At 44.6% G+C, this 15,765-nt stretch overlaps 1 protein-coding gene across 2 annotated transcripts in view; it reads left to right on the top strand.

The window, feature by feature from the left end:
- Positions 1 to 15,765, top strand: part of KMT2B (lysine methyltransferase 2B) — a 559,096-nt gene that overhangs the window by 414,140 nt on the left and 129,191 nt on the right. For both annotated transcript variants that reach the window (XM_053690169.1, XM_053690168.1), the window contains exon 28: positions 9,111 to 10,746. In XM_053690169.1, the coding sequence (XP_053546144.1) occupies positions 9,111 to 10,746 (1,636 nt within the window). The remainder of the gene's footprint in view (positions 1 to 9,110; positions 10,747 to 15,765) is intronic.

Here is a 15,765-nt window from a genome sequence, read left to right as displayed (position 1 = left end):
TAACTGACCCCAGGCGGGACTCGTGGCAGACGGTCCTTAAGGTAGAGGGGACAGTTTCGACACTGGCCAAGCGCACAACCATTCCAATCGAAGACAGTTGTGCTTTCAAAGATCATATGGATAAAAAGTTAGAATGGTTTACTAAAGAAAATATTTGTGCAACAAGGTTTCCTTCTCCAACCTATTGCCTGCATTATTCCTGTAACTACTGCAGCGGCTTTTTGGTTTGAGGCGCTGGAGTCGTCGCTCCAGAGGGAGACCTCATATGACGAAGTCATGGATAGAATTAATGCACTAAAACTGGCTAATTCTTTTATCACAGATGCCGCTTTGCAATTAGCTAAGTTAGCGGCAAAAAATTCTGGTTTCGCCATTATGGCGCGCAGAGCGCTTTGGCTCAAGTCATGGTCGGCCGACGTGTCGTCCAAATCGAAATTACTAAATATTCCTTTCAAGGGAAAGACCATTTTCGGGCCCGAGTTGAAGGAGATTATTTCAGATATCACCGGGGGAAAGGGCCATACTCTCCCGCAGGATAGGCCTTTTAAGGCTTAAAACAAAGCTCATTTTCGTTCCTTTCGCAACTTCAGGAGCGGTCCTGCTTCAACCTCTACAGCGGCAAATCAAGAGGGTAACGCTTCACAGCCCAAGGCGACCTGGAAGCCTTTGCAGGGCTGGAACAAGGGTAAACAGGCCAAGAAGCCTGCAGCTGCTACTAAGACAGCATGAAGGGGTAGCCCCCGATCCGGGACCGGATCTGGTAGGGGGCAGACTCTCTCTCTTCGCTCAGGCTTGGGCAAGAGATGTTCACGATCCCTGGGCATTAGAGATTGCTACTCAGGGATATCTTCTAGAATTCAAGGACTCCCCTCCAAGGGGAAGGTTCCACATTTCTCGTCTGTCTGCAGACCAGACAAAGAAAGAGGCGTTCTTACGCTGTGTAGAAGATCTACTCACGATGGGAGTGATATATCCAGTTCCAATTGCAGAACAAGGACTGTGTTTTTACTCAAATCTGTTTGTGGTTCCCAAAAAGGAAGGAACTTTCAGACCAATCCTGGATCTAAAAATTCTAAACAAATTCCTCAGAGTTCCATCATTCAAGATGGAGACCATTCGAACAATCTTACCTATGATCCAGGAAGGTCAATATATGACTACTGTGGATCTAAAGGATGCGTACCTACATATTCCTATCCACAAAGATCATCACCAGTTCCTAAGGTTCGCTTTTCTGGACAAGCATTACCATTTCATGGCCCTTCCTTTCGGTTTGGCCACTGCTCCCAGAATTTTCACAAAGGTACTAGGGTCCCTTCTGGCGGTACTAAGACCGCGGGGCATTGCAGTAGCACCTTATCTGGACGACATCTTAATACAGGCGTCGTCTTTTCCCAAAGCCAAGGCTCACACGGAGATTGTACTGGCCTTTCTAAGGTCTCACGGGTGGAAGGTGAACATCGAAAAAAGTTCTCTGTCCCCGCTCACAAGGGTTCCCTTCCTGGGAACACTAATAGACTCGGTAGAAATGAAAATATTTCTGACGGAGGTCAGGAAGTTAAAGCTTGTAACTACTTGCTGAGTTCTTCATTCCATTCCTCGGCCATCTGTAGCTCAGTGCATGGAGGTAATCGGATTAATGGTAGCGGCAATGGACGTAGTCCCTTTTGCGCGAATACATCTCAGACCACTGCAACTGTGCATGCTCAAACAGTGGAATGGGGATTATGCAGATTTGTCTCCTCAAATACAACTGGACCAGGGAACCAGAGATTCTCTTCTCTGGTGGTTGTCTCAGGATCACCTGTCTCAGGGAATATGCTTCCGCAGACCAGAGTGGATCATTGTAACGACCGACGCCAGTCTGTTAGGCTGGGCTGCGGTCTGGGGCTTGCTGAAAGCTCAGGGCTTATGGTCTCGGGAAGAGTCTCTTCTCCCGATAAACATTTTGGAACTGAGAGCGATATTCAACACGCTTCAGGCATGGCCTCAACTAGCTGCGGCCAAATTCATCAGATTTCAGTCGGACAACATCACGACTGTAGCGTACATCAATCATCAGGGGGGAACAAGGAGTTCCCTAGCGATGAAGGAAGTAACCAAAATAATCAGGTGGGCGGAGGATCACTCCTGCCATCTATTAGCAATTCACATCCCAGGAGTAGACAACTGGGAGGCGGATTTTCTAAGTCGTCAGACTTTTCACCCGGGGGAGTGGGAACTCCACCCGGAGGTTTTTGCTCAGCTGACCCAGTTATGGGGCATTCCAGAGTTGGATCTGATGGCGTCCCGTCAGAACACCAAACTTCCTCTCTACGGATCCAGGTCCAGGGACCCCATGGCTTGGTCCTTCAATCTGGCTTATGTCTTTCCACCGTTTCCTCTTCTCCCTCGTCTGGTCGCCAGAATCAAACAGGAGAAGGTTTCGGTAATTCTGATAGCGCCTGCGTGGCCACGCAGGACTTGGTATGCAGACCTAGTGGACATGTCATCTGTCCCACCATGGACACTGCCATTGAGGCAGGATCTTCTAATACAGGGTCCATTCAAGCATCCAAATCTAGTTTCTCTGCGGCTGACTGCTTGGAGATTGAACGCTTAATTCGATCTAAGCGTGGTTTCTCTGAATCAGTTATAGATACTGATTCAGGCTAGAAAGCCTGTCACCAGGAAAATTTACCATAAGATATGGCAGAAATATCTTTGTTGGTGTGAATCCAAGGGTTACTCGTGGATTAAGATTAGGATTCCCAGGATATTGTCTTTTCTCCAAGACGGATTGGAGAAAGGTTTGTCAGCTAGTTCCTTAAAGGGACAGATATCTGCCGTGTCTATCCTTTTACACAAGCGTCTGGCAGAGGTACCAGACGTTCAAGTGTTTGCTCAGGCTTTAGTCAGAATCAAGCCTGTCTATAAACCTGTGGCTCCGCCATGGAGTCTAAATTTAGTTCTTTCAGTTCTTCAAGGGGTTCCATTTGAACCTTTACATTCCATAGATATTGTTATTATCTTGGAAAGTTTTGTTTTTGGTAGCTATATCTTCTGCTCGAAGAGTTTCAGAATTGTCTGCTTTGCAGTGTAATTCACCCTATCTGGTGTTCCATGCAGATAAGGTTGTTTTGCGTACCAAACCTGGTTTTCTTCCTAAAGTTGTTGCTAATAAGAATATTAACCAGGAAATCATTGTTCCCTCTCTGTGTCCTAATCCATCTTCAAAGAAGGAACGGCTATTACACAATCTTGATGTGGTTCGTGCTTTAAAATTCTATTTACAAGCAACTAAGGATTTCAGACAAACATCATCCTTGTTTGTTGTCTATTCTGGTAAGAGGAGAGGTCAGAAAGCGACTGCTACCTCTCTTTCCTTCTGGCTGAAAAGCATCATCCGATTGGCTTATGAGACTGCTGGACAGAACAAATTACTGCTCATTCTACCAGAGCTGTGGCTTCCACATGGGCTTTCAAGAATGAGGCTTCTGTTGAACAGATTTGTAAGGCAGCGACTTGGTCTTCACTGCATACTTTTGCCAAATTTTACAAATTCGATACTTTTGCTTCTTCGGAGGCTATTTTTGGGAGAAATGTTTTGCAAGCAGTGGTGCCTTCCGTTTAGGTTACCTGTCTTGTTCCCTCCCTTCATCCGTGTCCCAAAGCTTTGGTATTGGTATCCCACAAGTAAGGATGAATCCGTGGACTGGATACACCTTGCAAGAGAAAACAGAATTTATGCTTACCTGATAAATTACTTTCTCTTGCGGTGTATCCAGTCCACGGCCCGCCCTGGCAATTAAGTCAGGTTGACATTTTTTTTGTTTAAACTACAGTCACCACTGCACCCTATAGTTTCTCCTTTTTCTCCTAACCTTTGGTCGAATGAATGGGGGGTGGAGCTAGAGGGGGAGCTATATGGACGGCTCTGCTGTGTGCTCGCTTTGCCACTTCCTGTAGGGAATGAGAATATCCCACAAGTAAGGATGAATCCGTGGACTGGATACACCGCAAGAGAAAGTAATTTATCAGGTAAGCATAAATTCTATTTTTAAACAAGATGGACCAAGAGGCTGTGCAAATTGTTGCATGTAAGTTGTGTTTTGATTCCCAGGTGGAACCACCAGTACCATTTTGTTCTACTTGTATTGAGAGAACATTGTGTTATAGAGATAAGATTTTTGAACATGAGCCACCCTTGGATAAGGCAGATGCTATTCAGGGGTCTCCTATACCAGTTATGCCGCAACTGTCCCCCCAAGCGTCACTAGATTGTACAACACATGCAGTGCCCTGCGTTTCCTCTCACAATCCAATTGGATTTACTTTACAAGACATTGCTACTCATGTATCTTTAGCGTATCTGAGGCGCTGTCTGCTTTTCCCATGATTCAGGGGAAGCGCAAGAGGCAGTTTAAGGAATCGGCAAGCAAGGTTTCTGATCAGGTTATAGCCAAGTTTCCCTTGCTGAAAGCTCTGAGGAAGTCACTTCGGTGGCGTCTGAGGGTGAAATCTCAGATTCTGACAGTGTAATTCCTGCTTCTGATGCTGAAGTTGTATCATTTAGGTCTAAGCTGGAACACCTCCGCCTGTTGCTTAAGGATGTTTTGGATAAGTTGGACGACTCCGATACAACCATCGTAGTTAATCCTAAGAAGTCTAGTAAGCTAAACAAGTACTTTGACGTTCCCTCCTCGCAGGAGGTTTTCCCTGTACCAGACCGGGCTACAGAGATTATTACTCGGGAGTGGGAGAGACCTGGAATTCCCTTTTCTCCATCTCCAATTTTCAAGAAAAAGTTTCCAATAGCTGACTCTATTAAAGGGACACTGTACCCAAAAATTTAATTTCGTGATTCAGATTGAGCATGAAATTTTAAGCAAATTTCGAATTTACTCCTATTATCAAATTTTCTAAATTATCTTGGTATCTTTATTTGAAATGCAAGAATGTAAATTTAGATGCCGGCCCAACCTGGGTTGTCCTTGCTTGATTGGTGGATAAATTCATCCACCAATAAAAAAGTGCTGTCCAGAATACTGAAACCAAAAAAGCTTAGATGCCTTCTTTTTCAAATAATGATAGCAAGAGAACGAAGAAAAATTGATAATAGGAGTAAATTAGAAAGTTGCTTAAAATTGCATGCTCTTTCTGAATTACAAATGAACAAATTTGGGTTCAGTGTCCCTTTAAGGAGTCTTGGCAGACGATTCCCAAGGTGGAAGGAGCGATTTCCACTTTGGCTAAGAGAACAACTAACCCTATAGAGTATAGCTGTTCTAAGGATCCTATGCATAAGAAGTTGGAGGCTTTGTTAAAGAAAATGTATGTTCACCAGGGTTTACAATGGCAACTGGCGGTGTGCATTGCCACTGTCACCAGCGCAGTGGCCTACTGGTTTGATGTTTTATCTGATTCTATTCAGACAGATACGCCTCTTGAAGAGATCCAAGATAGGATTAAGGCTCTTAAATTAGGCCAGATCCTTCATCACAGATGCATCCCTGCAAGTCATTAGGTTGGGAGCAAAAATATCTGGTTTTGCTGTTCTAGCTTGCAGAGCTTTATGGTTGAAATCCTTTTCTGCGGATGTTTCATCTAAGTCCAAACTCTGGCAATTCCCTTCAAGGGTAAGACCTTATTTGGCCCGGGATTGGTGGAAATAATTTCTGATATTACAGAGAAAAAGGACATAGAGCCTTCCTCACCCTCTTCCAAGCTGGAGCAGGCCAGTCAGTCTTGGAATAAGGGGAAGCTATCTAAGATGCCCGCAAGTGAATCAAGGTCAGCATGAAGGGCCTGCCCCCGATCCGGGACCGGAATCTTGTGGGGGGCAGACTTTCTAACTTCGCTCAAGTCTGGATTCGGGATGTTCCAGATCCCTTGCCAGTAAACATTGTGTCCCAGGGATACAAGCTAGAGTTTAAGTCCTTTCCTCCCAGGGGCAGGTTCCTCCTCAAGATTATCTGTAGACCAGATAAAGAGAGGCGTTCTTACATTGTGTTCGGGATTTTTCCACCCCGAGAGTGATAGTTCCTGTTCCAATGCAGGAACAGGGTCTGAGATTCTACTCCAATCTGTTTGTGGTTCACAGAAAAGAGGGAATTTTCAGGCCAATTTAGATTTTAAAAGTCTAAACAAGTTTCTCAGAGTACCGTCTTTCAAGATGGAAACTATTTGTTCCATTCTTCCCTTAGTTCAAGAAGGTTCGTTCATGACAACTGTGGACTTAAGGATGTGTACCTTCATGTTCCCATCCACAGGGATCATCACAAGTTTCTGAGGTTCGCGTTCTTAGACAAGCACTTCCAGTTTGTGGCTCTTCCATTCGGCCTTGCCACGGCTCCAAGAATTTTCTCAAAGATCCTGGGGGCTCTGTTGGCGGTGCTCCGGTCACTGGGCATTGCAGTGGCACCATATCTGGACGACATTCTAGTTCAGGCGCAATCTTTTAATCAAGCAAATTTTCATACGGAGATCTTGTTTTTTCTTCGCTCCCACGGATGGAAGGTGAATTTGTTAAAAAGTTCCCTGATTCCAGCTACAAGGGTAGTGTTCTTGGGAACAATAATAGATTTCATATCAATGAAAATATTTCTGACAGAGATCAGGAAATCAAAGATCTTCGATTCCTACCTTGCCCTTCAGGCCTCTCCTCGGCCGTCAGTGGCCCAATGTATGGAGATAATTGGTCTGATGGTAGCTGCCATGGACATCATTGAGTTTGCTAGATTCCATCTCAGACCTTTGCAGTTATCTATGCTCAGGCAATGGAACGGGGATTATTCAGATCTGTCTCAGCGATTGGTGCTAGATCAGGAGACAAGAATTTCTCTTCCGTGGTGGTTGTCTCAGGATCATCTCTCTCAGGGAACCTGCTTCCGCAGACCTTCCTGGGTGATTGTGACCACGGATGCCAGCCTGCTGGGTTGGGGAGCAGTCTGTGGCTTGTTAAAGGCTCAGGGTCTATGGACTCGGGAGAAGTCAGTTCTTCCCATAAACATCCTAGAGCTGAGGGCAATCTTCAATGCTCTCCTAGTCTGGCCTCAGCTTCAGCCCCGTTTATCAGATTCCAGTCGGACAGCATAAACTCAGTGGCTTACATCAACCATCAAATGAATGCAAAAACAAGGGGTCACAATCTAAAGTTAGAGGGTAGCAGATTCAGGAGAAATTTAAGGAAGCATTTTTTTACAGAAAGGGTGGTGGATTCATGGAATGAACTTCCATTTGAGGTGGTAAACACAAAAACTGTAAAGGAATTTAAAAATGCCTGTGACATGCATAAGGCTATCCTAAGGAAAAAGTAACATGTAATATGGGTAGACTTGATGGGCCTTTTTGGTTCTTATCTACCGTCAAATTCTATGTTTCTAACTCTGAGTTCCTTGGCCATGTCAGAGGTGTCCAAGATTATTCAGTGGGCAGAGACCCACAACTGCTGTCTATCTGAGATCCACATTCCAGGAGTAGACATTTGGGAAGCAGTTGAGCAGACAGACCTTTCACCCCGAGGTGTGGGAACTCCATCCCGAGGTGTTTTCCAGCTTGATCCTCCGATGGGGACAGCTGGAGCTGGATCTCATGGCATCTCGACAGAATGCCAAACTTCCAAGGTAGGGGTCAAGGGATCCTCAGGCTGTACTGATAGATGCTCTGGCGGTTCCTTGGAATTTCAGTCTAGCATACCTATTTTCTCAGTTCGCTCTCCTTCCATAAGTCATTGCTCGAATCAAACAGGAGAAGGCGTCTTTGGTTCTCATTGCACCGGCGTGGCTCTGGTATGCAGACCTAGTGGAGATGTCATCTCTTCCACCTTGGAGACTTCCAATAAGCAAGGTCCTTCTACTTCAAGGGCCCTTCCAGTTCTCGTTTCTCTGAAGCTGACTGCTTGGAGATTGAACGTTTGATTTTATCTAAGCACGGTTTATCAGAGGCGGTCATTGAGACCTTGAGCCAGGCTCGTAAGCCTGTGGCTAGAAATATTTATTATAAGATATGGTGCAAATATCTGTTGTGGTGTGAATCCAAGGGGTTCTCGTGGAATAGAGTCAGGGTTCCTAGGATTTTGTTTTTTCTCCAGGAAGGCCTGGAGAAGGGGTTGTCGGCAAGTACTTTGAAGGGTCAGATATCTGCCTTGTCTATATTATTGCATAAACGGCTGGCTGATGTGCCAGATATGAAATCCTTTTGTCAGGCCTTGGTCAGAATCAGGCCTGTGTTCAAATCTGTTACTCCTCCCTGGAGTCTTAATCTTGTTCTTAAGGTTCTTCAGCAGGCTCTGTTTGAGGCTATGCATTCTTTAGAGATTTAGATGTTATCTGCTTTGTTTGTCGTTTTCTCGGGGAAAATGTAAGGGTCAGGAAGCTACGGCTACTTTTTCTTTTTGGCTTAAGAGTATAATTTACTTGGCCTATGAAACTGCTTGTCCAGCAGGCTCCTGAGAAAATCACGGCTCATTCTACCAGGGCTGTTTCTTCTTCCTGGGTCTTCAAAAATGAAGCTTCTGTGGAACAGATTTGCAAGGCTGCAACTTGGTTACCTTTGCACACTTTTTCCAAATTGTATAAATTTGATACTTTTGCCTTAGCTGAGGCTTCTTTTGGGAGAAAGGTTCTTCAAGCAATGGTGCCTTCTGTATAGGTCCCTGTCTTGTCCCTCCCTTATCATCTGTGTCCTCTAGCTTGGGTATTGATTCCCAACAGTAATTGATGATGATCTGTGGACTCACCGTGTCATTAGAAAGAAAACTAAATTTATGCTTACCTGATAAATTTTATTCTTTCTTGACACAGTGAGTCCACGGCCCGCCCTGTATTCATACAGTTACTTTTTATATAAACCTCAGGCACCTCTGCACCTTTGTGTTACTTCCTTTCTCTCCTTTCCCTTTGGTCAAATGACTGGGGGATTGTGGTTAGGAAAGTGATATTTAACAGCTTTGCTGTTATGTTTTTTGCCTCCTCCTGCTGGCCAGGAGTGATATTCCCAATAGTAATTGATGATGATCTGTTGACTCGCCGTGTCGAGAGAGAAATAAATTTATCAGGTAAAAGCATACATTTATTTTCTATATTTTGTGTTGTATGCACAGATCTGATCTTCTTCCTCACTTTTTTCAGGGAGCCCATCATCCTCTCCATTATCACATCACATTCTCACAGTCAGTGACCCAGAAGTGACACCTGTACGCAGGACCCGTAGACCAGCCCCACCTTCACGAGTCATGAACCAGTCATCTATTCGATCCTCAAAAGATGCCATTAGCCCATCATCTTATCCAATTACTAGAGTTTCTTCCCTGGAGAGTGAAAATCCACTGCAACTATTGTGCGATGGTAATGACTTTGAGGTGGTTTCCTCATTAGATGGTGGATTGGTGATAGGGCCTCTGCAATGTGGAGCTCAGCTGACTGTTGGGACAGATTCACCAGCTGAGTCAGATGGGGGTAGCAGTTCAGAGGATGAAGCAGGGGACCAGTACTACAAAATGACTCGAACTGTTAAATCACAAGATTCATACAACTCTTGTGTGCCCTCTGCGACACCAGGACATATCAGACAGCTGGATGGCATACATGACAGCACAGACAGTGAGGATGGATCCCAGGGTCCTCATGGTACTGTTGGCAGTGGCAGAACCCCTTCCCATCTACCTTCTGAAATTGTGGATTTTGTGTTAAAGAATACTGGAAACTCTGTCTCTCCAATTCAGGAGCCTCTTGTCCTGCCTCTCCTTCCTCCTCCATCCTCCTCTTCCACACAGAATGGTAATGTTTCCTCCCTTTCCAATGGCACAGATTGTCCACCATACCTTTCCTCCCAAGGACCTCCACCTCTCAGGGACCCCCCACAACTACAAAGGGTGTGCCATCCACCAGTTTCCATACAGAAAAATCCACTTCATCCCCCCGAAACATCAACAGTGACTGTTAACCAGCCTCCATCTAAGGTTCTCTTAGTTAACAAGTTAGGCCAGATATTTGTTAAGGTAAAGGAAGGAAGTCAAGAATCTTCTGTCACAAGTAATCTAACCTCTTCACTGTCTAAATCAGAACCACAACCTACAACTCCCATCAGGCCTCCTTTGAGACGTAAAAGAGTTGCAACTAAAGCTGCAATAAAACCTACTCCTCCTCCCAACATGAACACTGTTATCCTGCAAACAGCAGCACCGTCCCCATTAACACTCCGTGATGGTCACTCATGGACTCTTAGTGGGCCTCTCCTCAGTTACCTGCCTATGTTGAATTTGGTTCAAGGTTCTGGCCATATTACTTTTGGGACTCAAACTGTGATGGCCCCAACCTTAACCAGCATCCCGCAGACTTGTGTGTTACAAGGCTTGTCTGTGAATACAGGACTGCTTGGAATCTCGTCTACTTCAACCCAACAGCAAACACAAGTCAGAATTTCACCAACTACCACTCAGCATCAAACACAATTCTCACTGATCCAGCCTGCACCACCCCCAATCCAGTCTGCACTACCCCCAATCCAGTCTGCACCACCCCCAATCCAGTCTGCACCACCCCCAATCCAATCTGCACCACCCCCAATCCAATCTGCACCACCCCCAATCCAACCTGCACCGTCCAATGTCAATCAAACCCCTCTCATCTGTGTGAAAAGATCCTGCCCCTCATCCAACAACGAAGCTCCCAAAAAGAAAATTAAGCTTGAAATGGATGTGACTAAAGTAACCAATAATGTGTTTCCGAGCTTCAACTGTTCCTCAAGCACACAGCCAAGTATAAGGTAAGTGTATGAGTAGCTGTTTGATTCTACATGTTCTTGGTTTGTGCTGAAGAAAATGTCTTCCTTCTGCTCTTAGATCAGACCTACTACTTATAGAGCTTTACAGGTCAGCTTTAAGGAGTTGTATGCCAGGTTTTATCCTTATGTTTCTGCTGCAAGTAATTGGTTTCTCTCTGAATGACCCCTTTAGAGTGGCTCTTTCCTACAGGCTGTTTGTTGCTTAACAACTATTTATTCTTCAGTGCTTCCTGTATCATGAGTGAATGGTAAATCTCCATGATAGTTCTAGTCCCCTGCACTAGGATTCATCTTCTGAGTTCTGTAATTATCTTATGATCGTCTTAATTACTCTTACTTGTTACTCTTGCCTGCAGCACATTACAACTTACTTTTCACACCCACTTGGGCTGCAGTCTCAAACGTTATTGCAGATTATTTTTTTAGTTCTATCACTACTGGCCTTTGCTTCCAACCTACCGCTGGGCAGTTATTACAGCAGCTACCACTCTATCAGGATGGGCGAGGACCTGGGGTGACTCCTAAATGCAAAAGATATATTCTCCGAGAGGCATCTCTTCCTATCGGTGTTATAGAAATCAGGGTGCTATGTCTTGTTCTCTTTCTCTGTCTCTCTTTCTCTATTTCTTTCTCTTTTATTTGCAGATTTGATAGAATTATTCAATTTCCTTTCTGTGGCTCCAGAATCAAGTGCATTCACTATGTCTACAGATGCGCCTTCTATTGAAACTTCCCATTTAGCGGTGTGGAATAGGGTATTCACCACATTATCAAGGCTAGGTTTTCACCTTATAAGGTCCCCCGAAACAGTCCTTCACATTGGCCTTTACCCCCTCCCAAAGCACCAGGGCTACTTATGCATTTATCTATTTACCGCCACTAAGTTAGCCATTGCCAGAAGCTGGAAAAAATATAAACCCCCGAGTTGGAACTCTATCTCGGACATCATGGCTTATATTAATTCAATGGAAAAGAACATCTTCTTTACTGTAAACAAAATTGATTTACACAAACTTATTTGGGAGGATTGGGTGACTCTATTTCAGCCCAGCTGGCAACCCTCTATATCTATGTAACATATCCAGTTCTTCATCTTTTTATTATTCCTGTACTGTAATCCAGGGCCTGTCTTCCCCCCCATCTCTCCTTTGCCCTCCTCCCTTTTTCCTCCCCTTATTGTATGTATGCAACTTACAGTTATTTCTCCAACATAGGTGTGTCCGGTCCACGGCGTCATCCTTACTTGTGGGATATTCTCTTCCCCAACAGGAAATGGCAAAGAGCCCAGCAAAGCTGGTCACATGATCCCTCCTAGGCTCCGCCTTCCCCAGTCATTCTCTTTGCCGTTGTACAGGCAACATCTCCACGGAGATGGCTTAGAGTTTTTTGGTGTTTAACTGTAGTTTTTATTATTCAATCAAGAGTTTGTTATTTTAAAATAGTGCTGGTATGTACTATTTACTCTGAAACAGAAAAGAGATGAAGATTTCTGTTTGTAAGAGGAAAATGATTTTAGCAACCGTTACTAAAATCGATGGCTGTTTCCACACAGGACTGTTGAGAGGAATTAACTTCAGTTGGGGGAAACAGTGAGCAGACTTTTGCTGCTTGAGGTATGACACATTTCTAACAAGACGATGTAATGCTGGAAGCTGTCATTTTCCCTATGGGATCCGGTAAGCCATTTTTATTACATAAAGAAAAAAAGGGCTTCACAAGGGCTTTTAAGACTGTAGACATTTTCTGGGCTAAAACGATTGATATATAAGCATATTTTATACTTCATAGCTTTGAGGAATTATTTTATTCTTGGGAATTATGTAAAATAACCGGCAGGCACTGTATTGGACACCTTATTCTCTAGGGGCTTTCCCTAATCATAGGCAGAGCCTCATTTTCGCGCCTCTATTGCGCACTTGTTTTTGGGAAGCATGACATGCAGATGCATGTGTGAGGAGCTCTGATACATAGAAAAGACTTTCTGAAGGCGTCATTTGGTATCGTATTCCCCTTTGGGCTTGGTTGGGTCTCAGCAAAGCAGATATCAGGGACTGTAAAGGGGTTAAATATAAAAACGGCTCCGGTTCCGTTATTTTAAGGGTTAAAGCTTTCAAATTTGGTGTGCAATACTTTTAAGGCTTTAAGACACTGTGGTGAAATTTTGGTGAATTTTGAACAATTCCTTCATACTTTTTCACATTTGCAGTAATAAAGTGTGTTCAGTTTAAAATTTAAAGTGACAGTAACGGTTTTATTTTAAAACGTTTTTTGTACTTTGTTATCAAGTTTATGCCTGTTTAACATGTCTGAACTACCAGATAGACTGTGTTCTGAATGTGGGGAAGCCAAGGTCCCTTCTCATTTAAATAGATGTGATTTATGTGACACAAAATTTAGAGAAAATGATGCCCAAGATGATTCCTCAAGTGAGGGGAGTAAGCATGGTACTGCATCATCCCCTCCTTCGTCTACACCAGTCTTGCCCACACAGGAGGCCCCTAGTACATCTAGTGCGCCAATACTCCTTACTATGCAACAATTAACGGCTGTAATGGATAATTCTATCAAAAACATTTTAGCCAAAATGCCCACTTATCAGCGAAAGCGCGACTGCTCTGTTTTAGAAAATACTGAAGAGCATGAGGACGCTGATGATATTGGTTCTGAAGTGCCCCTACACCAGTCTGAGGGGGCCAGGGAGGTTTTGTCTGAGGGAGAAATTTCAGATTCAGGGAAAATTTCTCAAAAAGCTGAACCTGATGTGATTACATTTAAATTTAAATTGGAACATCTCCGCGCCCTGCTTAAGGAGGTGTTATCTACTCTGGATGATTGTGAGAATTTGGTCATTCCAGAGAAATTATGTAAAATGGACAAGTTCCTAGAGGTCCCGGGGCCCCCCGAAGCTTTTCCTATACCCAAGCGGGTGGCGGACATTGTAAATAAAGAATGGGAAAGGCCCGGCATACCTTTCGTCCCTCCCCCTATATTTAAGAAATTGTTTCCTATGGTCGACCCCAGAAAGGACTTATGGCAGACAGTCCCCAAGGTCGAGGGGGCGGTTTCTACTCTAAACAAACGCACCACTATACCCATAGAAGATAGTTGTGCTTTCAAAGATCCTATGGATAAAAAATTAGAGGGTTTGCTTAAAAAGATGTTTGTTCAGCAAGGTTACCTTCTACAACCAATTTCATGCATTGTTCCTGTCACTACAGCAGCGTGTTTCTGGTTCGATGAACTAGAAAAGGCGCTCAATAAAGATTCTTCTTATGAGGAGATTTTGGACAGTATTCATGCTCTCAAATTGGCTAACTCTTTCACCCTAGACGCCACTTTGCAATTGGCTAGATTAGCGGCGAAAAATTCTGGGTTTGCTATTGTGGCGCGCAGAGCGCTTTGGCTAAAATCTTGGTCAGCGGATGCGTCTTCCAAGAACAAATTGCTTAACATTCCTTTCAAGGGGAAAACGCTGTTTGGCCCTGACTTGAAAGAGATTATTTCTGATATCACTGGGGGCAAGGGCCACGCCCTTCCTCAGGATAGTTCTTTCAATACCAAAAATAAACCTAATTTTCGTCCCTTTCGCAGAAACGGACCAGCCCCAAGTGCTACGTCCTCTAAGCAAGAGGGTAATACTTCTCAAGCCAAGCCAGCCTGGAGGCCAATGCAAGGCTGGAACAAAGGTAAGCAGGCCAAGAAACCTGCCACGGCTACCAAGACAGCATGAGATGTTGGCCCCCGATCCGGGACCGGATCTGGTGGGGGGCAGACTCTCTCTCTTCGCTCAGGCTTGGGCAAGAGATGTTCTGGATCCTTGGGCGCTAGAAATAGTCTCCCAAGGTTATCTTCTGGAATTCAAGGGGCTTCCCCCAAGGGGGAGGTTCCACAGGTCTCAATTGTCTTCAGTCCACATAAAAAAACAGGCATTCTTACATTGTGTAGAAGACCTGTTAAAAATGGGAGTGATTCATCCTGTTCCATTAGGAGAACAAGGGATGGGGTTCTACTCCAATCTGTTCGTAGTTCCCAAAAAAGAGGGAACATTCAGACCAATCTTAGATCTCAAGATCCTAAACGAGTTTCTCAAGGTTCCATCGTTCAAAATGGAAACCATTCGAACAATTCTTCCTTCCATCCAGGAAGGTCAATTCATGACCACGGTGGATTTAAAGGATGCGTATCTACATATTCCTATCCACAAGGAACATCATCGGTTCCTAAGGTTCGCATTTCTGGACAAGCATTACCAGTTTGTGGCACTTCCGTTCGGATTAGCCACTGCTCCAAGAATTTTCACAAAGGTACTAGGGTCCCTTCTAGCGGTGCTAAGACCAAGGGGCATTGCAGTAGTACCTTACTTGGACGACATACTGATTCAAGCGTCGTCCCTTCCACAAGCAAAGGCTCACACGGACATTGTCCTGGCCTTTCTCAGATCTCACGGGTGGAAAGTGAACGTAGAAAAAAGTTCTCTATCTCCGTCAACAAGGGTTCCCTTCTTGGGAACAATAATAGACTCCTTAGAAATGAGGATTTTTCTGACAGAGGCCAGAAAAACAAAACTTCTAAACTCTTGTCAAATACTTCATTCTGTTCCTCTTCCTTCCATAGCGCAGTGCATGGAAGCAATAGGTTTGATGGTAGCGGCAATGGACATAGTTCCTTTTGCGCGAATTCATCTAAGACCATTACAACTGTGCATGCTCAGTCAGTGGAATGGGGACTATACAGACTTGTCTCCGACGATACAAGTAGATCAGAGGACCAGAGATTCACTCCGTTGGTGGCTGTCCCTGGACAACCTGTCACAGGGGATGAGCTTCCGCAGACCAGAGTGGGTCATTGTCACGACCGACACCAGTCTGGTGGGCTGGGGCGCGGTCTGGGGACCCCTGAAAGCTCAGGGTCTTTGGTCTCGGGAAGAATCTCTTCTCCCGATAAATATTCTGGAACTGAGAGCGATATTCAATGCTCTCAAGGCTTGGCCTCAGCTAGCAA

The sequence above is a fragment of the Bombina bombina genome, chromosome 8 (genome assembly GCF_027579735.1).
Source record: "Bombina bombina isolate aBomBom1 chromosome 8, aBomBom1.pri, whole genome shotgun sequence".
Lineage (NCBI taxonomy): Eukaryota > Metazoa > Chordata > Amphibia > Anura > Bombinatoridae > Bombina > Bombina bombina.
This window is presented reverse-complemented; position numbering and strand designations above follow the sequence as displayed.